Source organism: Chelmon rostratus, chromosome 13 (genome assembly GCF_017976325.1).
Source record: "Chelmon rostratus isolate fCheRos1 chromosome 13, fCheRos1.pri, whole genome shotgun sequence".
Taxonomy (NCBI): Eukaryota; Metazoa; Chordata; class Actinopteri; order Chaetodontiformes; family Chaetodontidae; genus Chelmon; species Chelmon rostratus.
The window spans coordinates 18797156-18821061 of record NC_055670.1 but is presented as its reverse complement, the minus strand read 5'-3'; the positions used below and the strand labels follow the sequence as shown (position 1 = coordinate 18821061).

Below are 23906 nucleotides of genomic sequence, written 5' to 3'. Positions count from 1 at the left end.
AAAGGAATTGAGTTGAGAAATTTTAGGATGGAAGGAAAGGAGGGGAGGAAAAAACGAGGGAAGGGGGAGAGAAAAGAACACACAGGCTTAGAGTGGAAAAGAAAGTGAGAGCAAGCAGCAACCGAGTTAGTGACAGGGGAGGACAGAAAAGATATACTCGCTACTGCTGCAAACCCCAGAGACGCTGATGTGATCATTTGCACAAGAAGTAAACTCAGGTAACATATCATTAATTACAAAGCAGCGTCAAAACAAATCTCTTGTTGCAGCAATTAATTGGTTTACAATGCATTTTGTTTACAAAATATTTGCCGTAGGTCTACTGTCCTAACATGTTCAGGCTGGTATTTATAATTCATCACACTAGAACTACATAAACACACCTAAAATGATCAATAATTAAGCATCATTTTATGACATGAATACACTAACTTAGATTTGACATTTATATAGTATACACATACACATATGTGCAGGGACAACAGCTAAAAATGTTGTGGGAAGGACAGAAAAATATGTTCTAAAAAGTTAAAAAGAGAAGAGGCCAGCAGCTCAAAGATTTAGCTTGCTATATATGTATTACCTCCAGCATAGCAAGCGCTCCAGCTCATACCACCACCACCTGGTTTACAGAAAAAGGGCACAGTTTCCTGTTTTTATTTTTCCTTCCGTCTCCAAATTGATTTCAAAGACCCAACACAGAAAGACTTTTACAAAAGAGGAAGTTGGGAACAATAAGTGCTGTGGTAGTCAATAAAAGCACTTATGCAACAGGAAATGAAAAGAGTTGGATCTAAAGCCCAAAGTCATCCCTCCATCTACCTTGATATTCCCCTTCACACAAGTCCTGAATACAGGTAAAGCATTTTCAGCTACACTTGTGGGAATTATGTAATAAGAAAGCTCAGTACTTAAAATTGCTAAGAGGACCTTAGACATCTAAAATATTAAACCACTGGAGCTGCTATGTCCACAAATCCAGAGGTTAGAGTAGGGTGAAGTAAGAAAGCTGTTCAAGACAATAATTTGTGGAAGGTGGGGCTGACTATCTTTACAGAAGATAAGTATAACAAAGAGGCTTCAGAGACCATCAGCCAAGATTAGTGTGCAGAGAAAAGGGAGGCAGGTGTCAGGGAGTACAAGACCTCTGTGGCTTCTGACTACACATCTACGCTCAAGCAGGACTAAAAATAGAAAGGACAGAGAAACCAAACGACAACATGCATAATAATGCCAACGTGGAATGACACGCAGCCTGTAAACATGCACTTCATCTCAGAGTGCAGACATGTGACAGGCATAGTGAGATGGATGGGTGTTTTTGTCTTTGTATGTTATTGTGTGAGAGAAAAAGAGCAAAGAGAGGAGAGCAATAAGGCTAGACTGATACAATTTGTGAATGCTGACATTATATTTCTGGATGATATTAATAGCCAATATCTTTAAATTGGACCCTGTTCATGTCAATTAATCCAATTACTCAGCTATGTTTGGTGTTTTACCAGAGATGTTAATTTCTACTGTTTTTTTTTTTTTTTTTTTTTTTTTTTAAAAAGCCTCTCATATAGCTTTTAGAGCATTTTACATTAACTCAGGTAGTGTTGGACTTTTTCACATTCTTTGCCTAAGTAGAAATACTGCAGAGTAAAGATACATTTTTCCAAGTACAAGTCCTCAAAAATTTCCTTTAAGTAAAAGAAGAACTCTCACAATATACTTTTGTATCAAAAGTAAACATACTCATTATGCAGATCAGCCCCTTTTCGTATATTATTATATCTTTTATACACTATAACCGGTGGTGTAAACAGTATTCAGATCCTCTACTTAAATAAAAGTAGCAATACCACATCATCAAATACTTCAGCACATTTAATGCAATACATTACAAATAAATATCATGCATGCAAAAATGTACTTGAGGTATCAAAAGTAAAAGTATGCAGCTGAATGGCCCCACCCAGAGTTGTATTATTACATACTGTATGGTATATCATTGAATTTTCTATTACTGGCACTTATATTATATTATGTTGTTGTCCAGCTTTAACCGTCACAATATAAAATATTAATTATTTCTTAAGGACTCAGCCTAGTATGTGCTCTACCAGTGCTTCCTTGTGTGGAATCTGGTCACATTAGGCAAAGCCATTAACCTGATTAAATTGTAATGGCTTGGTTAAGGTTAAGGTTAAGGTTGAGGTTAAGGGCTTGGTACTGATCAATTATACAGGAAATGTAATTAAACTACCTGGGTCATTAATGCAGATTATTCATGAAAGATGGATCAGATTTGCCTGATAGATCAGTCTAACCTTAAAAGAAAGAACAGATGCAGAAGAAGGAGACAGAAGAAGAAATAGGAAGGAGAGAAACCAGCAGACAGAAGGAGAGAGGACAGGAGAATAGAGAACAGACGATAGTCCAGAAATAATGACTACAATACTGAGACCTTTTTGTGTGGTTGCTGAGTGTTAGTTGTGTACGTGCATGTGTGTCAGCGTGTCTGTGTGTGTGCTACCTGAGGTGGACTGTCTGTTCCTGCGGGGGGAGCGGGTAAGGCGCTGGTAGGGGTCGGCTGCTCCATACAAATCCAGTGTCGACATACACAACAGGATGGTTTTCTGCAAGTAGTCCACCACCGCTAGGCCATTACAGTTCCCAAACGCCAAACTGGACACACACAAACACAGCAAGGAGGCACATGCACATGCACAGACACACACAGACATTTGCATTTACATGGAGGAGAAAGGGTGTTATTCAGCTGAGACATTTACACTGTTGGCAGATTTATTTCACCAGGTTATTCTCACTGACATTAAAGGTGCTACATGTGGCACTATCAAACACTGTCAAATTAACTGTGACATTTTGGTATAATTACTGTCAACAAAAGCCGGTCTTTATCTTACCCTGCTATTGCTGCTGTTTTTGAATAATAATACCACATTCCCCATAAGCCCCATTGCCACCTGCTACCCCTGGCTGCTTCAGAGCCTCTGGCTTAACTGATCAAGAGAAACTACTTGGCAGTAATTTTTCTGTTTGCCTTTGTGCAGAAGATGTTCCAATTGATTAGGAACTAAGCAGAATTCAATGAAATTCACAACAAATGACTCTATTCCGGTCCTTTAAGTCAACAATCGGGAAAAGATGATAAAATACATGGGGCAAATGCATAAATGTCACTCAAACTTGCCGCTGCCCAGTCTATCTTTGCTCTTCCACGTCCACCAGATGTCTGGCTCAGTTTACATTAATGTCACATGGTCAGAAAATTTGTGTTTACAAGAGCTGTTCATCATGTACTCTCTGTAAACAATAATTTAATACCACAAACATGATTAGTATAATCGAAAAACGGCAAGTGCAACAAGGCCAACCCCTGTCCTCATCCAGCCTTTCAGTACAAGCTCATCACTTATCCACAGCTTGAGCCTTACAAGCACAACAGCAAGACGGACATTACCAGAAAACCACAGTATTCATGGATCAGTAAAAGCTCCACAGCCGAGCCAATGAGAATGTCTTAGAAACTTAAGTTGCAATGAGGTCTCTTCACGTGCCATGCACTTCTGAAATGCTACAAAACATTTTACTCACACTTAGGATAACAGAGGATAACCTATCCTTTGGTATAGACATTCCTAACATGAAGATGACCAAAGGAGACAGCCTTGTGTCTTTTTTTTCTCTCTCTCAGTTAGTCTGTGAACACACAAAGGCCTGAGGTTAGAGAGCACAGAGACCTCAGCTGGGAGGGCGAGAGTCAAGACCTACCTAAGTAAGACTTAACTTTTAGATTTAAATATCCAATGGAATCTTCACACATACCAGCGATACCAGTGTAGAATAGCCATATTATGAGCTGTACGATAGATAGGTGCTAGAAACATGTGGTACAGGGGGAGACATTTGCAGGAACTGGCACTACTATATATTAACTTGTTGTACTGTTCATCAACTTCTCCTTGATGCATCAAGCCTGCAACAAATATTTAAATACCAGCTCACAAGAATTTCCATCACAGTGGTGACCTAAGCAATGTGTAAGGACATTTATGGTGATTTATTGCTGTTGAAATTCTTTATGTATGTGCACTTGTGTTGTTGTTCATTACTGTGTTGTAAGGTAAAGCTTCTTCAGTCGGTTATATTTATGTGCACTCTCGCCACTTTAACTAATGTCAGTGATGTGCATATATTGTATTCTGCTAGCACCGATAAACATTACTGCGATGTAAATACAGCATATACTATAACTAGGTATTAAGAAACATAAATCTTATTTTCTTTATGTGTAAGTCTAAATGGGAGTGTGTGTGCGTGAGTGTGTGTTTTTATAAAAAGGGAGGCAGGAAGAAAAAGAGAATAAAACAAAATAAACCAATTTCCACAAACCGAGTAGCTTTAGAGGACAGAGGGAAATGATGGCCCTGCTCTGACCCATAAAGAGCTTTTTACAAAGAGCTGTGATTTTATTGGTTTCTGCCAACAGAACTTCTATGCACAGCAAAACCATACAAGCACTCTGGGGATCAGGAAGTCTTTAAGCTTCTCCTTAACACCAGCACAACATGTTTTAGTCATTTCTGAATTTTTGAAAACTGAAATGCATCAAAATTGTCAACCATTGCCCAAGTCAACATCAGGCACTTTACAGAGTATTCCAATGATATGATCATAATCTGCTCAATCCAAAATAAAAGAAAGAAGACAGGAAGGAGACAGAGGAAGACAAAGTAGGACTTGGCTTGGGACAGACTTAGGGGTCCAGTATACAGTCTTGAAATTAAATTTGGCAAGATCAGAGTGCAGACCTGCACACAGTGTAGATAAAGACCCAGTGCTGGACATTTCTGGGTCGTAAACCAGCTGAGCCTGTTCCAACACACCAACTTTGATTTTAACTGTGCTATACTGTAAGTATGTGTGGTGCTGAATGTGGCGTCTCATCGTCCCTGACCCTGCATCCCAATAACTGAATGCTTTCAGCCCTCACTTTTCAAAAGCCCTCACTATTTCAGAAATATGTAAGCACAAATATAACCAGTTGGTTTTATCTTCAGGTGTGTACTGATCTCCCTACATGTCCAATAACATACATATACACACACATTCCCATGAAAGACTAGTCTGTTTAACCTTCCATCTCCATGTATCTCGCTGCTACAGCTGCTGACACCTGTTGACAACTGCTATTCACCGGCCCCCACCACCAACCTTCACTCACTGTACTCAGTGTTAAAGCTATCCTGATTGGCTGGCAGGTGTTATATTGGTCAGGACACCTCAAACCTAGTTACAGGAAAGAGTTTAAATACTGCTCCAACCTCAAGGGTACATAAACTGCAGGCAATAACAGCAACAATACTAACAATACAACATATCATGCAGGATTAAATGTATAACAACCTTGATATGCTATGTCTTCCCTTATCCATCATTTCCATATGTCAGAAAATCTTGTTGTGGATTATAACTCGCTAAGAGCTTGCTAAACTAATAATGCTACTGTAGTATCTGCTTGGTGTTGCTAACTGCTGCTGGTTACTTCTCTTCATTGGTCTACACCCACAGCAGTAGTGCGACCTTATATGATTAGTTAACCTTTTAATGATGTCTGTGTTACTTTGGACAAATCAACATACATAAATGAAGAGTCAGGCCAGTGAAGACACAGATACACACAGAGTCAGTGTGTTAGATGATTTCTGGAGGTTTCATTTTGCAACTACCCTGCATGCAATTCTTCTGCCAAAACTTTATTAACCAGTGAGAGACACAAAACTATCTGGTGCTTAAACAGGTTGAAGATATGATGGAAACCAGCCATTTACAGTTCTGCTGCTATCTGCCATCAGTTAAAACGCCTTCTTGGTCTCTCAGGCATAATCTTTTTGTCTTTGTCCCCATACAATTTGTGGAAACTCCTTTAAACAATAACAGCGATTGATTGCAGTCCTAAGTACAGACTAGCTAAGACATGGAACGGATCAGCACTACGGATAAATAATGGAAAAACACCTTGTCCATAATTCCTAATTTAGACAGACAAATGACTAGTCACACACATGGATAGGTAGACCAGCTGACAGACAGACTGCCATGCATCTGGAAACTTACAGGCCATAGGCAGAGTTGATGTCCAGGCTGGTGATTTGTTGTGGAGGTTCTCCATCTACCCACAGCAGCTGGATGACCAGCTCTGCCTGGTAGCCAGGAGGAACTCGAACCATCCGGTCCTTTACTCTGAAACAGACATAAAGATGAGTTTGATGTTCTGTGTCACTACATACTTAACCTAGTGAGAAAGAGACTCACAAAATATGGTTGCTTCCATCATGAAAAATCACTGGAAAATGAACAGAAATAATAGTTTCTCAATGATTTGTGTGAGGGGGTCTTACTTTAGGCAGGGGATGCTGTCTTTGATACCCTCAGGTGTCCCACTGCCAGGGCTAGCTGGCTGTTGGTGGTGGGGTTGGGGTGAATGGGAGCCAGGCTCTGAGAAACAGGGATTGTTTTCATTGTCCGATGGAGAGATGACATCTTCTGACTCACACTGCAAGCGCACTTCTAGTGACTGAGGATGACACAAACACGGAAGTGTAGATTAATGGCAATAGCCAACTGATTATAATAACTTTAACGACTGAATAATTGTTATGCAGATGCTGGTGTTGGATGAACCGCGACAAAGTATAAGCAGAAAAGCATGCAGCAGTTTGTAAGAATAACATTGTACCTTACTTGCACTCCTTACATCATACCAAATCACCAGGATGTCACTCTTCATTTTGATTCTAATCTCACTCACCACTATCTGAGTGTTCGCATCATATTTGCTGAAGCGATATAGGATGATGTGGGCTGAGATGCCAACCACACAGAAGATGCGACTCTGGGGGCACCAGCTGACCATCTGAATGGCAAAAGGGTCTTCCTCCACCAACTCTGCCGCCCGGCCTTCACCTGGCTTTGGCTTCTCAAACACTTTGGAGGTCTTCAGCTTGTACAACATCTGTAGTGTGACTGGTTAGAGAAATGATCCGGTGAAAAATACAAAGTAAATACCAACCGTATAGATCGAGAAAAGTAAGCAGCTGACATTGCCAGGAGTGAAAGTACCAACACAGTATAGGAATATGTTGCCCAGTGCAACTGTACGGTATGATTGTAGTGTTTGACGACAGTGGGCTTCTGTGGTGTGGGTGGACTAGCTTTATCAGGCCATGGCCAGACATACTTATGGGAAGGATAAATTCACTGTTGCCTTGGCCTTTACATGGGATTTTTATGCTAATAATAAAAAGATAAAATAACAGCAGGCTTATCCTTTAAATTTGATCTACACCTTTGAATTCAGTTTTGCAGAAGTATTCACACCTAGCTATTTTCCGCCATGCAGGCAACATTACAACAAATTTCATCTCTACTCTCCACTTGGTCCATTCGCCATGAAAAAACAGCTAAGGTTTTTAGAAACATGGGCTCTCACTGCTGGTTGCACTGTTAACTTTAGGGTGTTTCATATTATTATCACAGAAAGTTAGCATATTAGCTAACCAGTATGGCCAGATACTGTAGCTTTAAGCACTGATCGTTTCAATTCTAAGGGTCTGTTAGGCTGATACAATGCAATGCGTTTTTATGTAAATAAAAAAAACAAAAAATTGAAGTAAATGTCACCACAGACCTCCAGAAATTTCAATTTCTTTCAAAAGAGTTTGAAAAAACACACATTTACATGCTGGATTGTTAACATGTACCCATCTGGGAATGTGACAATGGGCCATGTTCCTAATTTGTTGTGGAGCATCTCGCATCACTATTGTGCTATTAATTTAGTTCGAGTTCAGGGCCCATGGCCAATCTGAAATTACTCACAATGGAATTCAGGAAAAAATGTTTATTCAAGCATGCTGTGTTACAAAAGCCTGAGTTGAATAAAATGTATCACAAGAAAGACAGAAAATCTTAGAAAGCGGACTTACTTGCGGATGCGTCCCAAAACTTAATTGATCCGTCAGCATGTCTGAACAAATAGAAAGAATGGTTTTCTTGTCTATTAGGCAAAATCGGTATGCTGAATATTTGATAAGAAAGCATCAGGAAATTCCTTGGAAAATGTAGGGTATTTAACCTTTCTCCTTGCTTTAACACCACAGGTTCACTTAACACTGTGCAGGAACCATCAGCTGACTATTCCTTACGGTTTCTGATAGCTGAAAAGTAAAGCTATATCTCTAGTCTCCTCTGGGACAGTAAAAACTCTATGAGCCAAGAATTTAAGCATTTGTAGGAGTACTACAAAGAAAATATCTCCATGTTTGGCCTCATATTTCTAGACTGCTGCTGATATCTGTGAGTGTTGCCTAGAAGGAGACACCACCCAGTGCGTACGCTACAGAGCAGGTTAACAACTCGGTCAACCTGTTACAAAGCAGTGTGGCCCCAGGCTGTGCTGAGCCGGGTAGGCACAGACCAAAATCAAACTTACATAGCTCATATAAACATAAAGTATAAATTACAGTCATCTGGCTCTGTCATGGATGCAAGGATGCAAGACTCTGCAAGGATGCTCATATAATGTAGTTTTCCATTTAATTGTGGTGGGTGTACACATACATATTATCCTCCCAAGACCTTGGGCTAATAATTGCCATGTGTTATATATTATCTTAGATATATTACAGTCAATATTTCTGACTTACCCTGTGATGATAATCTCTGGGTAGGTGTGGGAGCCTAGTGTCCATGTTCCTCCACTGATTGGCCACTCCTGACAGAGTCACAGAGAGTGCTGATTATTTTGAAAATTCAATCACATCGTGTTGTGTTTCCTCCACCTGGGCTCTGTCTGTAAGACTTCATTTTATTCCAAAAACGTTTTTTTTCATCCTCAAAAGGACACTGTACTGATTATAATGACTCATATGTTAATGATAACCCACAATTTGCTTCAAGTTCAGAGCAGCAATTATCTGAGCTGATTTTAATTCATAGGCTCATTCACACCACAGCACCACAGTTGGTAACCTGGTGAAAAAAGTGTTTTCTTTCCGAGAAAAGTGACACATCATTATACAAACACCTCTATAACTAGATTTTTTTCTTAAACCCTCACAACATGCATAAAACATCATAAGTAGAATGAATGGGAAAAAAAGACATAGGCATTAGGAAGGAAAGGAATCCTCCCAGAAATTTTCCCTTTCCTACCTTTTGGCTATAGCCGGTCTTCTTGTGTTTAGCTCCTATAGAGTAGAGGATGGGGATAATGTCCGGCGGACACTCTGCAAAATAGGCTGTGCAGGTAACTGGAGACTCATGGACGTCCATGGGGTACGGGTTCTCAAAGACAGGGAAGCTGCAAGATATACGCATATGATAAGCTACGGTACAACATATACTATGGCCAAACGGGCAGACAGAAGTTGAAGTCATCATGAAATAACACAAAGGAAATACCTGATATGGTTATATGTACACTGTATTGTCCGTTCAATGAAATCAGAATAACATGTGTAAAGGTTGCATACTTTATCCAGGTTTTAAGATCAGATACATTTCAAATACTAATTATTCATTGATCAGTAAACTTTGCGAATGAGTGTGCTGGATATATGCTGTGTATTAGCTATCAAATTGACATTCTCTGGGTACAGGACACTAACTTGTTTACAATGGACAATATAAAGACGATTGCCTGCCAATCAATTAGCTGACAATGTCAACAAAGACAATCTGGACAAGTCCTTATCAGGGGTGGAGATAATTACATCTAACAGCTTTAATTAGGTAACCTAATGAACTAAGTTACCTAATTTATACCCATCACATTGTAGCCCTTATTTATACTGTTTTGTCGTTATTCAAATGTATTCCCTGGCCTTAGGTATAAACCTGTCAAAAACTGCATCACATCAGCACCTTTTACCTTCACCTCTATTTCCTTACAATACAGTGATAGCAAGGTCATTTAACTGGAGTGCTAGCATTTTCACCCTGATAGCAAAGTGACATGTGTTTATTGAAAAGACAACATATGGGTTTTCTTTCTCCTTGAAGTGTTGATTTGAGTGACACTAGTTAGTTCTATTATTGACTGTGATAGGATTTGGCTTATGTATAAATCGTATAAGTAGTTTCATTCAGTCTCATTTCGCTTCCAGTCACATGCAGCTTAGCTGCTGGAAGGTGTGTTTATATTATATGAAGCACATACTTGCTCTGTGTCAGATCCACCACAATTAAGTCCTTCTCCAAAAGCACCACCACTGCGTAAGGCTCCTGGACCTCTGTAAGATACAAATCCAACTGAAGAGGATAATGCTTCATCCGTATTTACGTTAGTTGCAACCAGGCTGTGTTTTTAGGATGATATTTCATTTATTATATTCATTTATAGCCCTCTTTATGTCACCCAAGAAAATATCCAGAAATCCAGAGAACATATGACACCAGTTTTGTCATTGTCTTTGTATGTGCTCACCGTTATTGTACGGGGTCTCGCAGAGTGCCATAAATTCTACAATAGGATAGTCCATCTCCAGCACAGTGATGGCCTTGCCGTGCATGATGGTTAAAGCTGGCCGCCGTCCTGCCTTGTCATATGACAGACCCCCAGAGAAGATAATGAAAGGCTCGCTGTTGTGGAGGAAGAACAGGACTTTAACAAGACGTGCTCTGTATGAATGCTAGTAGTTGAAAGTGACCAGCCACACGATGAAATAAATGACAGAATGAATGCATAAAACAAATTAATCAGCCAGTTCAACTATTTATGAGACATGTATGTGGCTTACAATGTCTTTATAAGCCACTTACCATGAGCCACTGACCAAATAAAAAAAATGAATGAAAAAATGAATGCATGAATGAATGAAATCTTTTTGTACCTTCAATTTAATATTTTGTTTGTCAGTTCTCTAATTTTGCTAATGCTTACATTAAAATGTGTTTCACGCACCCTGGCCCATGAGCACATTTTAAGATGCTACAATCGTAAAATAATGTTTTGCCAAAAACATAAATGCTTTTCCTGTTGGTGTGTTATGAGTATCACCAAGTGAAAGTCATAAGCAATGTTCTTGTTAATTCACTACATGATGAAAAGAACCGCAGGTTAAATCTCCTCACAACTGTATTCAACTCAAAATTTAGTCTAATCAGGAAACTTAAGACTTAATAAAATCAGGCAATCCGGAACTGGACATTTGCTTAAAAACCACACACCTGTTCCTCGAGGTCTTGTACTCCACTTTGAGTATGGGTTTACATGACTCCTTTCTCCCATCCTTCTGTATCTTTCCTGAATTAGAGGAAATAGCAAAATAATGGACAACATATCAAGACAATTCCACATTTACCGTAAACATCACGTCTTTGTTCAACTACAACTGATACACACTTTTTGGCATGTAAGCAGTTTGATCGGGGGACTTTTTGTGTAACATTACACTGTGTTTTAGTTCCTCTTATGTCTGACAATTCACACATGTGACATGGGTTTAATAAGCCTACTGACAGTGCATTATGCACCTGTCCTGAATTGTATCATACATGCACTACAGTGATGGCTTCAACTTATTCTTCATTTCTCAAAACAATGGAAAGAGGATGTGAAAAAGCATGTTTGACATTATTTTTCACTAAAAGCAAACATTTTGGCTCTGTGATTAATAAAAAAAAAACAACTTATTGAAATAAAGCAAAACTGTAATGGTGCACAGCTGCATGTGGTTTTACAAAATACATTTTGAGAGAAACATGGTTTCAGCACAGTACAGTACAGTTAGTGGTCAGGGTGGATGATGGGTGTACAAATCACAAGATTTTGACACTGGAGACCTCGTCTTCTGCGTTCCCAGCCCAGTCTTATGCCAAACCGTGCAACAGACCAGCCAATCCACTGGAGGATAGCGTGTCAGTGTCACATTTTGTCTCGCCTGGGTGTGAAAAGTACACACATGTATGAAGATGCAGTGCCAACGGGGGGTAATAATGACGGGGGTGAAGGACAAAATTAATATGAAGGGCAACAAAGACCAGTCGTTATTTTAAGCCAAGCCATAATCTTTTCCTAAACCTAAGCCAAGTAGTTGTAGGTGTTTAACCCTGACCAAACAGCAACCGTCAACTGAAATGTTTCTCGGCGGCTTTATCTTAAACACCTAACCGGATGATGCATATCTATTATTGCTGACTTGACACAGAGTAAGTTTAGTAGTAGTTTAGTAAGTAGTTTCATGCCTAGGCGAGGCAAAATAAGGACGCAGACACAGTGGAAAGGAGGGTCCATAGAACACTTTGGCGTGAGACCGGATTGGAATTCCATATGTTGCGAGGTGAAGGCTGCTAAAACATTTGGTCTGGGGAAAGATGATGTTTTGGTAAAACACTGACTAAGTCTTGTGATTTAAGTCAGCTTTGTAGACACAGTAATCATGCTTTCGTTACCAGGAACAGATATCATAGGGAAAACTATTGACATACATTAACAGTGAACACTTTACAGATATATTAAAAATTATTTTTGGAGTCAACAAATATGTGTGACATTGTATGAAGGTTTATCATTATAAAATGCATTTCATTTCCTACATATCCCAACATATACTTTATGTACAGTACATATGATTTCAAGCTGTTTACACATCGCCTCTTATCCACGATCTCTGCTAGGCAGCCAAAGCTCTGGGTAACAGTGACTTATCATCACTGAACAGACCCAAAGGTACAAGATTACAACACACAGTGAAATGTCAAAGCAGGAAAGGACAGAGTGAAGGAAAAGGGAAAAGTGAAAAAATGAGAGTAAACAGCCAAACCTCTCAGTAATGCTTTGATAACGGTCAAAGCCACAGCTGTATAAGGATTTACCCTGACACATAGCATGGTCCAAGCATTTATTACATGTCAATCTGTTCATACCGTGTCTATTTTTTTAACTATGAAATCTGTGCAGGTGGGCACATATGACAGCATATACACATGAAACCTGAAATAGCTATTTTCTTTCAGGTGTCACAGGGAAACAGAATGACTAACTGCAAGACAGGATGATTTATTGACTCCCAGTTTAACTTATTTCTCCACATCTTCGCATCCTGTGTACTACCTCTTACTCTATTTTTGTTATCTTGTTTTTTCATGTGTTTTTGTTCAATCAGTTGTTCTTCCTCTTAAAATAAATGCCTCTGTTCCCTTTTCTGCTCTCTCTCTGTCTTCTGTGTCCTCTCACCTTGGAGCCATCACTCTCGCTCTTCTTTCTGTTATACAGCTGTCCACATTCATTAACACAACACAACTGTTTGTTCAACTGTCTCTCAAAGACAAAAAATAAAGCCTTGGCTTGTCCAATACCGACCCGCCGTGCATGTTAAAACTAAAGTCCTGCAAAGGCACTATATATTTGTCTTTGGTAACATTGTTTTCATTAATAATACCTAACCAATCTGGATTACTTCATGATGAAGGCTTTTTCATTTCCATCAGGTATGTTCGAGTCACATAAATGGCACTGACTGAGTCATGACAAATAGTTGTGGTCTCGTCTTGTATTGTTTGTACTGTTTGATGAAGAATCAGCCATCTGATTAAGATCTACGCTGTTTGTTGCTCACTTTTTTTGGAACGTGGCTACTATTATTTTCCACATGGAACGTGGAAATAGACACAGTTGTACAATTTGACTTCGCTGTACTCCTGGGATGCTCACTCTGACAACAACAGGGCACAGACGATAAAATACATGGTTTCATTAAGCAACCAGGAAAACGTTTGCCTACTCTTGTGTGTACACTAATATCTAACTTTGAACGGTACACAGACTCTCCATACATGAGGCTGGATGACTGCTGGGACTAATGGCTTTGCTGTGGCATTAGTGTTGTTAGTGGAAACAGTTATTCTCTGTTGTCGGGGGAGAGCTCCTACAGCAGGTTCAGACCGGGGTGGACAGAAGGCCTGCAGTCTTCCTCTAGCTCACAGTACGACATCTGAGCACAACAAATAGCATAGCCAGTGACAGCAGCATCCAGCAAGCCAAGCAGTAAGCTAAGCTGGGTGTGGTAATGTGATGACTGACTCATGCTGTCCTGCCAGAATCAGTTCATTAATCTATTTTGCAACAGAATAATTTAATTAATTTACAACTAGAACAGAGGGAAATGGGTTCTTTCCCAGGAGATCACATGTTCCCTCTTTACTCTTAGTCTTCTTTTTCATATTCTTAATCCACCTCTATTCATTTTCAGCCTCAGCCCCTTTCCTTTCACTCTCGCCCTCTGTAAAAGCAAATATCTTACAAATACCAGGTACAGAAACAATTTGTGGTGTTTAACCACATCCTAAGGCCTGTTGCCCTGTCCCTAACATTCATCGCCCACGTCCTTCCCTGTTGCCTTCCTGTTTTGTGATTTTGCCTGAGATCACAGCTCACAGCAAGTGGACTGTTCATCACCAGAGATGTGACAAGGTCGGGATGCCCTGCCAGCAGACAAACCACCCCAGAGTAAAAGGGGAACAGAGGGGAGGACTAGTAAGAAGAAGAGTGCATGGCATTTCATGTGGCCTGGAAGTCATTCAATCAAGCCAGTGTGGAAGTATTCTCACAAGACAGCCAAATATTATAAACTAGCAATGGCCAAAAACATTTTCAGATGTGCTCTGTCATGCATTTTAAATGTGCAGACTCTGTAAACCGCCTGATGATTAACTTGCCTTTACCAGCTGTCCAAAAATGACGTCACTGAAATATTTTGAACACCATATGGGTCACACTGCCATGTGATGTTTTACAGAAAAAGACTTTCCTTCAGGTTTAGAGGTCTAACTATTTTTTTATTCTCACATAAAACAAAAAAAAAAATCAATTCTTCAACTCAGAACTAAAATAAGCATGAAGCTGGAGTTGTTCATACATGTTCTCTAACTGTCTGAAATTCAACCTACAGACACCCTGTGAAACATTAATTCATTCTGCATCAAAACATTATCCTCACATGATCTATGTCTGTCTGCTGTATTAAGTACAAGAGCCCACAGACCCAGTTTCCCAGCATGTGATAATCAGTTTCAAGTTTAGTAATTCAAAACTAAAAAATATGAAATAAAATACACTGTGGGTGTTCGTCTCACCATGAGGGAAGGTGACCTGGAATGGCTTGGTGGTGTTTCTGAGGTTCCACATCGTCAGGCTGCCGTCTGAGTGACTGCACATGAACTGCTTCCCTTCATGATGCCAGCCGACTGAGTGGATGGCCTGTACCAATGAGGCAGAGGGAATGGATTTCTTATAAAAAATGTGATATATATGTCCAGATGATCAAGATTAGTTTGGTTGAAAATACATGTATTTTATTTAGAATCAGCTTTTTCACAGGATAGTTTGGACAGTACAGGAACAAAAAAAATATTGTTATGAAGACAAACAAACTGTATCGGCCCCACAACCTGTTGAGCTCTATCAAGTATACTCTATAAATAAATACTGAAACAAATGCCCTGCATGGTTCCTCTGAAGAAAAGGAGACCACAGTGGGACCCCAAGCAAGATTTCAACTGCATGTAACACAAAATGACAATCTCTGGGGCTTTGATACGTTATGAATGCCTTTGTTGTAGCTTTCTACCTTTTAAAAAGTCCTGCACTGTTAAGTGATGTGCAAGCTGAGCCACCTCAGTAAGGTGTAGGCATAAAAGGTCATTTTGAAGCCAAAACAACAAATGACAAAGCAGTAATTAGCTCAGAGCACAAGCTTGCTTTCCTTTCATTACCCTGCATTTACTGCTTGTCTACTGCTGTTTTTGAAGCACTCAATCCACACGTCACATGATTTATCAAACAGCTTGCTGTCTACTTCTGTCTACTGTCTACTACTCTGCCTATTTGACCATGCCTACCTGAGGATCCCTATTCTCTGTGATTTGGGTGTTGTTTCAATGCCTTTTCCGCACCAACAACCACCACTGTTATGGCCAGGTTCCCAAGAGGGATGACTCAGGCCACAGTTGGAGAGGTCATCGGGAGATACGTCAGAGAAACAAGAAACAACTGAGATGATTTTCATTTTCAGTGCAGGAGTGAAGCCCACATGTCGTCCATTAGCATTTGGAGATGTAGTTCCAACAGCGTAACAGTTACCTGTGGCTTCTATTTCTGCCAGACTTTGTGTGTGTAGCTCTAAATTACGAACCCAGTCAAACATACATGTTGATCAGATTAGCCACAACATTAAAACCATATGCCTAATATTGTGTCGATTCCCCACATGACCTGCCGAGGCATGGACCTCTGAGGGTGTCTTGTGGTGTCTGGCGATAGCACGTTGATGGCAGATCCTTTGGGTCCTGTGGGTTGCGTGTTGGGTGCTCCATGGAAGGGACTTGTTCCACGATGGATGCTCAATCAGATTGAGACTTGGGGAATTTGAGGGCCAGGTCAGCAACTTGAACTCTTTGTTATGTTCCTTGTGTCATTCCTGAATGTTTTTTGAGGTGTGGCAGGGTGCACTGTCCTGCTAGGGGATGCCACTGATGTCGGGGGAGCTTGGTTTGCGACAATGTTTGGTTGTGTGTACATGTCAGGGTGGCATCCACATGAGTGCAAGGACCCAAGGTTTTGAGATGATCAGTGTTATTTACTTCACCTGTCAGTGGTTTTAATGTTGTGGCAGATGGGTGTAACTTCATCCATATGACTGGGTGAAGTATATTCAGACCATTTTACTTTCTTCTACTATTTAATAAACCTGCTTCAACTGTCATTTGGCCAAATTTATGACACCAATTGTGTAATTATTGCCCTCAGAGCAGATAATTCCCAACTTCAACATACTTATGTATACATGTACGTATAAGCATTTCAAGTGTTTTATTTCGGAGAAATGTCTTTCACAGCTATTCATGTCAAAGGTACAGAGGTTATGAGAGTATACTGTGAAGGCATAAACTTTTTATCATTGTCAATTTGCATCTGCACTCTACTGTCAATGCTAATACCTCAGAAGAGATGGCGCTAAGTTGCATGTTGTCTCAGGAAAGCAGAAGAGTTACGCAAAGTACATGGAATATTCACATATCTCTGGTTTTCATCAGTGCTATATATGAGTAAATCTGATGCAGAGTTTTTGAAGAAAATTAAAGGTTTACAGCAAAACATATTCAAAATGGAAAAGCCAAATGAAGTAAAACCCTTGTGCCCACGTGAGTTGCAGCTGGTGTAGGGTTTTTTTGTACTGGGCTGAAGTAGTGAGAGACAGAGATGGCATGCCATGCTGAAAGGGGATGCACTTGATTAATGAATGAGAGCAGGATGTGACTCCTCACAGGAGAAGGAACGGGGGATGAGCGATGGCAGCGGATGGAGAGGATCTGTGCCATGAGGTGAAAATGTCCACAGGGCAAATTGGCTCTGAGGCCACAGGGGTTAAAACAAACAGATTAAATAAGAGTGATGTGTGTGATTAAGAGTGTGTGTGTGTGTGTGTGTGTGTGTGTGTGTGTGTATGTGCGTGTCTGTGCATGTAATGGGAATTCTCAAACTGACCTTGGATAAAATGTCCTGATATACTGTATTTATATGGTAAATGTGACCGATTTGAGGCTAATCTATAAAAATATGGTTATTCTAGTTTTATTTGAGTAATTTCTTTACATTGTGCACTCCAATTAAGAAGACTTTTACAGCTGATAATGGAAAGAGCACCAGCCTGACAACTGCTATGAAAGTGTTGCACTACATGCTACATATTATTTTAGTATTATACAGTGGATCAGCACTTAATGGCGATCTATCTTGAATTGAAAATATCTACTGTTCCTAAAAAGAACACACCTTGGCAAATGTCGGCAATAACACATAAACTAAACATCTTTGACACCAAGATCACTTCTTCATCTTAGTCTCCACCGTGAACTGGAAGAAATGGCAACAGACACGGTGGTCTTCACCTGTTTGAGCTGAGAGTGTTGTGCAAGCTGCCAGAGGCAGACTGGTATGAGCATGCCTGAGTCCCCCAATTACTGGCTGTTGTTCCCAAAGCAGTAATTGGTTGGCAGGAATGACAATACAGCCAGTGATGACAAAGACACCTTGTTGAAAATAAAGGTTGCTGCTCAAAGATGAAAATTGCCCTCCAATTTATTGAGATTCCAAAAATTGGCAAAAAAAGGTTAATTTCTCAGAATAGGATAAGCGATGGGACCAAGATAAACATATCAGACAAAGGCTGTTAAGGCTTTCATGTAAGAGCAGCTTTTCTCTTTTCTATTTAAACTGATCTGTGCTGGATGTCAGTTCTCTCGAAGATATCTGCTGAAGCTTCTATTTTGTGAATGACTGCATTAATTAGTGTGTGTAGCACTGGTGTAGGATATTAATTTTAACCATTACAGGCCTGACTGCAAAAACATTAAACACATCATCTGTGCCAAAATGACTTATTTGTTATTTCTGTCATTTCTTCACTACTCTCAAGTTTGTCACATTCTTATAAATATCCTACTTCCTGCTGCTATTATAAGGGATCCCCACAGAGACAGCTGCAATTGAACAGAATCTTTACAAATATTATGCTGCAAGAAACACTGAAAGCAACTGAAAATGTTAATATCAGAGTGACATGGATGTCAAAATAGGCAAGGCCTGTTTATGGTGGAGCTCACCTCATCATAGTAGATTCTGAAGTCGGCCTTCTTGCCCCGGAGGTCCCACTGTACAATAGTCCCGCTCTCAAACCCTATAAGCAGCTGTAGAGGCAAGTGACAAGGAATGGAAAATTTAAGACACTTTTAAAAGCCTAAAATGAGATTATGAACACAGCCTACACCAACAGTAGCAATGTGATTTACATAATTGCACACTTTTCTGTTGTGTAGGGGAGACATTTTGCCTGTGGCACCCCAAAACATAGACAACTCCTCTTTCTTCCTCTTTTATGCCTTTGGTTCACACACACACACACACACACACACACACACACACACACACACACACACACACACACACACAGACAGACAGACAGACAGACAGACAGACAGACAGACAGACAGATTTATTGATTTATACAGTAGACATAAATCAGACAAGTAGAGAGAGCATGCAAAAAACATTTTCAGAAACACACACAATTTTACTGCACATCTTCCAACCCACATTAGGACATCTTATATATAATACACTGTAGATGAAAACAGGCGCCCATAAACACGCACAGCTCCCAAATGCACTTATAATAAGAACAACCTCACAAACATACTCACACACTACAACTCGATTTCACACACACACAAGAGCACACAGATAAGAAGGGGAGAGCAAAGTCGACACAATCTGATCACAGATCAGAGGATATGGGGAGTGATGTTGGAGGAGCACAGCCTTTAAGACAGCGGAGGAAACAGCTCTCCTGCTGAGAGGAAAGGCTGTGTGACATCTCAAATCATAAGACGGGAAGTCGAGGGCAGTAGAGGTAGAAAACTGCCTCTCATAAATTTTGCAACCCTAAAACTTTACATTGGTAACACCAGCAGTCATGAATGTAAACAAACAGATTAGATGAATGCAGATCTCCAGATAACAAATGCATTAGCATACATGCATAAACTGAATCCTCAAAAGTATGTGGTATGTGTATCTGCAATGTCTTGTTTAAATGGTAAACGGGTATTTGTATTATAATGATGTGCTGTTGTGGTGCACTGCAAGATCAAGACTTGCAGTAGGAAGCAAAACTATATTAGAAACAAGCTTATTTTCTCACTGCACTGGCAGAGCTTTTCATGCATTAAAATGTCATCACGGGATAAACATTAGCACAATTATTACTAATATTAATAAAGGCTTCATTCAGTTTAAGTGAGCCATTTCCAGGTTGCTGGGATTGTGGATGCTGATTCACTGACATAACTTGCTAGGACCCCTAAATGTAACTGAGCCATCACTAATGTTAGTAGAAACGGTACCACCAGCTTACCAAACTGCGATGCTTTACCTGCTACTTACATCCAGCAGACATACAGCAACAGCATCATCCCTGCAGGGCTTCTGTCCACCAGACTAATGTAAACTCAAAACTAACTCTAAAGTCTGACTGGGAGTCTGTAAAGTCTGTCCTTGGAGTGTCAGCTGTTTCTTTTCATTGAAAAGCGAAATCTTCTTTCTCAATGCTATAGTTAAATCAGATCTTTACCTTTTGGTCATTTTTCCAAAACTTGTTAGCCACCACTGATGCGCCATGTGTGAGGATGTTTTCAAACATCGGGTTACCACCTTACATTTTTTTTTTTTTTACAATATCCTGAACTTCTCCGAGTACAGTCAGACCTGTTTTTGAATGATGTCTAGTAAGAATAAGATAAGTAAAAGCGCCTGCATTATTACTAACAGTGGTTATCGTGTATATCTAGTAAGTGTAGTTTTTGCAAAGCACACACAGGCACAGTTAATTAAAACAAATTCTCTTAGCAATAATGTCTATTCCCTGCAGTCAGGTTAACTTTCTTGGTGATAAGTAGGAAGCTGTCAAGTACCTATCACAACATGGAGTGAAAAATAAGAACAAATGCTAAAGCTTCGAGAAACAAAAGCATGTGTAGGATCCTCAGTCTCCTCTATCTGCATCCTGGCCATAAAGGTGAGGTTTAATGCTGCATGCAGCTTAGTCAGTTCTTGCTGTGAGTGATGGTGGTGTGTGACAGCAGCTGTAGACTCGTGTCTTGTTTTTATGTCTTTGTGGCTTGTCAGGTCTGGTTGCACACAAAGGCAGCAAATCCATTGGGGAAAAAAATGCTCCTCAATGACTTCTCTTTTACGGGAACCTGCACCTGCCACTTTCCCTACCAATGTGACTGCAGCTTGACCCTGAAAGGCTCAACTCTCCTCAAAGGATATTTTACCTTCAAGTTCCTCAAACTGCTTTTCTTCTGTGTGTATATGTGAAAAGCCAAGGGACAGAGAAAAAGAACATGAGAGGAAAAGTAGGAAGGGCGTAATGTATAGAGAATGGTTTTCTTTCTGTAAGCCAGAACGAAAGCCAGGCTGAGAGAGCGAGAGGTGGAAAAATTAGAAAGAAAGAGCTGAAGACAGAAAGCAGATAGGAAGACAGGAAGAATGAAGATACAAGACAGGCAGAGGGGAGGGTGGAGGACAGATATGTGACAAGGCAGAGAATTAACTAGAGGCAGGGAAGAGGGGAAAATCAGACAGTCTCTGTAAATTGCTGTAACATTAGAGTTGATGCTTGAGGAGAACCAGGAGCTGTTTTTATTTGCCTACTCACTTTGCCTTCATCCTTTGGGCTGTCACTCAAATGAACCACGGGTCCTGGATGAGTTTTAGTTGATCTGTGACAACAGGGAAAGATGGGAGGTTAAAAAGAGAGCAGCGGTAATGCAGCGAAACAATACTGTAAGGAAGCCCTTGAATAGATGGGTTCTACTTTACTTATACAAGTTACAGTTGGCTGTTCAGGCCATAAGTGTATACTAACACGATGCTAAGTCATAATTTATAGGCCCTATATAGAAAAAAAACTCAATGACTGGGTTCAAATTGTTTTCCACCGAGCGCCAACCAAACCTTACAGTATTTAGTATTTTACATTTATATTTTTTGTTACAGCAATATTTAAGTATTCCTTCAATAATTGTTAAACTAAAAATTGTAATCACTGCTCAGAGGACAGCCTCTAATGTGGTGCAAAAATTACAACCCACAGTATACTTTTCTATGTGAATTTCTATGAAATGTCACTGTGGGACATTAAGAAATTAGGCTACACAAAGGGCTCATTACAAGCTGCACACAGAGCTCCATTCACTGCACCCAGCAGTTCCCCTTCTGGTTCATATCATGGAAAGTCAATCTTAATCCTTGCTTGTACTCAAGACCTAAACCTTACCGCCATGTCACTGTCACAACCTGTTCTAGCCTCTACTGCCACATTATCCTGACCAAGAGCAAAATATAGCATGTTGCTGGATTTTATTTTTCACCACCAAAATCAGCCAAGAAGATGTGTATTTTACAATCCTGAGCTCAGAGAGCCACATCATCTGTAAAAATACAAATTACACAAATGCAGAGGGGAGGGGGATGTCTTTGTTTAACAATGAAATGTTCTCCCACCCAAAATCTGCAGCTGTAAAATTCATTGTATTGCCAATGTGCACTGCGGCTCAGAGCTGGACAGCCCAAAAAGAGCTGCTTGGTCACCTTCACTGTAGCACCTGCAGTCACGATATTTTAGCACAGTGGCTGAGATTCTAGCTGATGTGGGAGGCTGGGGTAGGACTGACACATTCAGATGGGCCCATTTAGTTATGCCTGCTGCGGGAAGGCGATAAAAACATAAAACCATAGCAAGCTCTCAATACATTTCTATTTAGCAGTTGAAGTAGTCATGAGCTAAGGTACCAAAAAAAAAACATCCGCAATACACAACACCTGTCCAATCACTGAAGTGCCACAATGGGTGAATGCCAAGAGCTAATCTTGCTACACCAGCCACCCAGAACAAATAATACACTAAGCTGAAATACACTTTCTGATGTTATAACATGCATATGCACTTTTGACCTCAGACCTTTTGTTCATTAACAAACCCACATCGCACACACACACACACAGTGGTACATTGTGCCATGGGTGACACTAAATTCTTTTTGAGTTTATTAGCATAAAAACAAGTTAAGTTGTTTGAGAGGAAAAGTTCAGTTATTTAAATTCAGGAAAGAGAGCTATGACTAAGGGTGAAGGCTTGCTATTGTTCAGGGAGGGCAATTTCCTCTGGTTGAAGAATGCTTGTACACTGTGGAGACAAATAAGTGATCTTAGAAGAGTTGCTGACTGACTTCGTGACTCCTGATAAAGTTTGCCGTTCAGCTAACAAGGCCAGTCTTTGAATTTCACACAAAGTGAATCAGGATGTTATAAGAAAAAGGATGAATACACTGATGAATGGCGTTCGCTGTGTGCTGGGTGCAGCATTATATTCTGAGACGTTTTGAGGCTGAATTGTATAATACATAACTCTCGCATACATAACTCTTTCTCTGAGCCTGAACCCCAAGCACTTTCTGGGAGTTTTCTGTCACATTTTCTAACACTGTGGACTAATTTTTCCTTTATGTACCTCTATGGAAACGGCACAATCATGTCTAGAAGAACTGGAACTCAAAAATGTCTTTTGTGCAGTATAATGTACACAGACACACACACACATGCACACAAGCACAAATATATATGGCTTGTGTAAACAGAGCCTGCAATTTAGTCGATCTTTCACTGACAAACATTATTATTGGTATATGACAAGTCATCCAGGCTTCCCAGTTGTGCTCAGGAGCACAAAATGTTTTAATTTTAATCTTAGAATGGATTATTTTTCTAGAGAGAAGCGTTTCTTGCACATGATTCATTCACTGAGGGTCGGAAATTTGAAAATCTGATGATCATTTTTAAAGCTTTAATGTTTTTTTAAAGAAAGCATGCCTTTCAAAACGACCAGGGAGTATCTGAGTTAAAGACAGCGACTGGATCTGCATACACTGTACTGGTTAACAGATACACAGGCACATACCCTGCAGAAATGACAATACCAAATATGAAACAGAAATAGAGAAATTGAGGTAAAGAAGTAAATCAGTTAACATGAGACCAACTTTCATGCTCGTTGAAACACAAAAACACTCACAAACCGCCACCTTCAGCTCACGACCACTGTTAGAAAAGAGTAAATAGCAACCAAATTTCCCCTCTTGGAATCAATAAAGGCTCATCTTATCTTATAACCAACAAAGGGCAGCAGTCAGCTGCAGAGACACGAAATGTTTAAATTTTACAGTGTTTTATCACACAATCATATAGTATCACATATAATCACATCACGTGT

At 40.0% G+C, this 23906-nt stretch overlaps 1 protein-coding gene across 2 annotated transcripts in view; it reads right to left on the bottom strand.

Moving 5' to 3' along the window:
* stxbp5l (syntaxin binding protein 5L) overlaps positions 1 to 23906 on the bottom strand; it is a 133157-nt gene that overhangs the window by 26834 nt on the left and 82417 nt on the right. Inside the window, exons 6-18 of one of the 2 annotated variants that reach the window (XM_041950739.1) lie at positions 21294 to 21357; positions 18679 to 18762; positions 15151 to 15274; positions 11245 to 11320; positions 10502 to 10656; positions 10235 to 10307; positions 9229 to 9376; positions 8721 to 8788; positions 8001 to 8041; positions 6824 to 7038; positions 6414 to 6589; positions 6130 to 6255; positions 2519 to 2673 (exon numbers count right to left, since the gene is read on the bottom strand). In XM_041950739.1, the coding sequence (XP_041806673.1) occupies positions 2519 to 2673; positions 6130 to 6255; positions 6414 to 6589; positions 6824 to 7038; positions 8001 to 8041; positions 8721 to 8788; positions 9229 to 9376; positions 10235 to 10307; positions 10502 to 10656; positions 11245 to 11320; positions 15151 to 15274; positions 18679 to 18762; positions 21294 to 21357 (1505 nt within the window). The remainder of the gene's footprint in view (positions 1 to 2518; positions 2674 to 6129; positions 6256 to 6413; positions 6590 to 6823; positions 7039 to 8000; positions 8042 to 8720; positions 8789 to 9228; positions 9377 to 10234; positions 10308 to 10501; positions 10657 to 11244; positions 11321 to 15150; positions 15275 to 18678; positions 18763 to 21293; positions 21358 to 23906) is intronic. The other variant, XM_041950740.1, reaches the window with a different exon arrangement.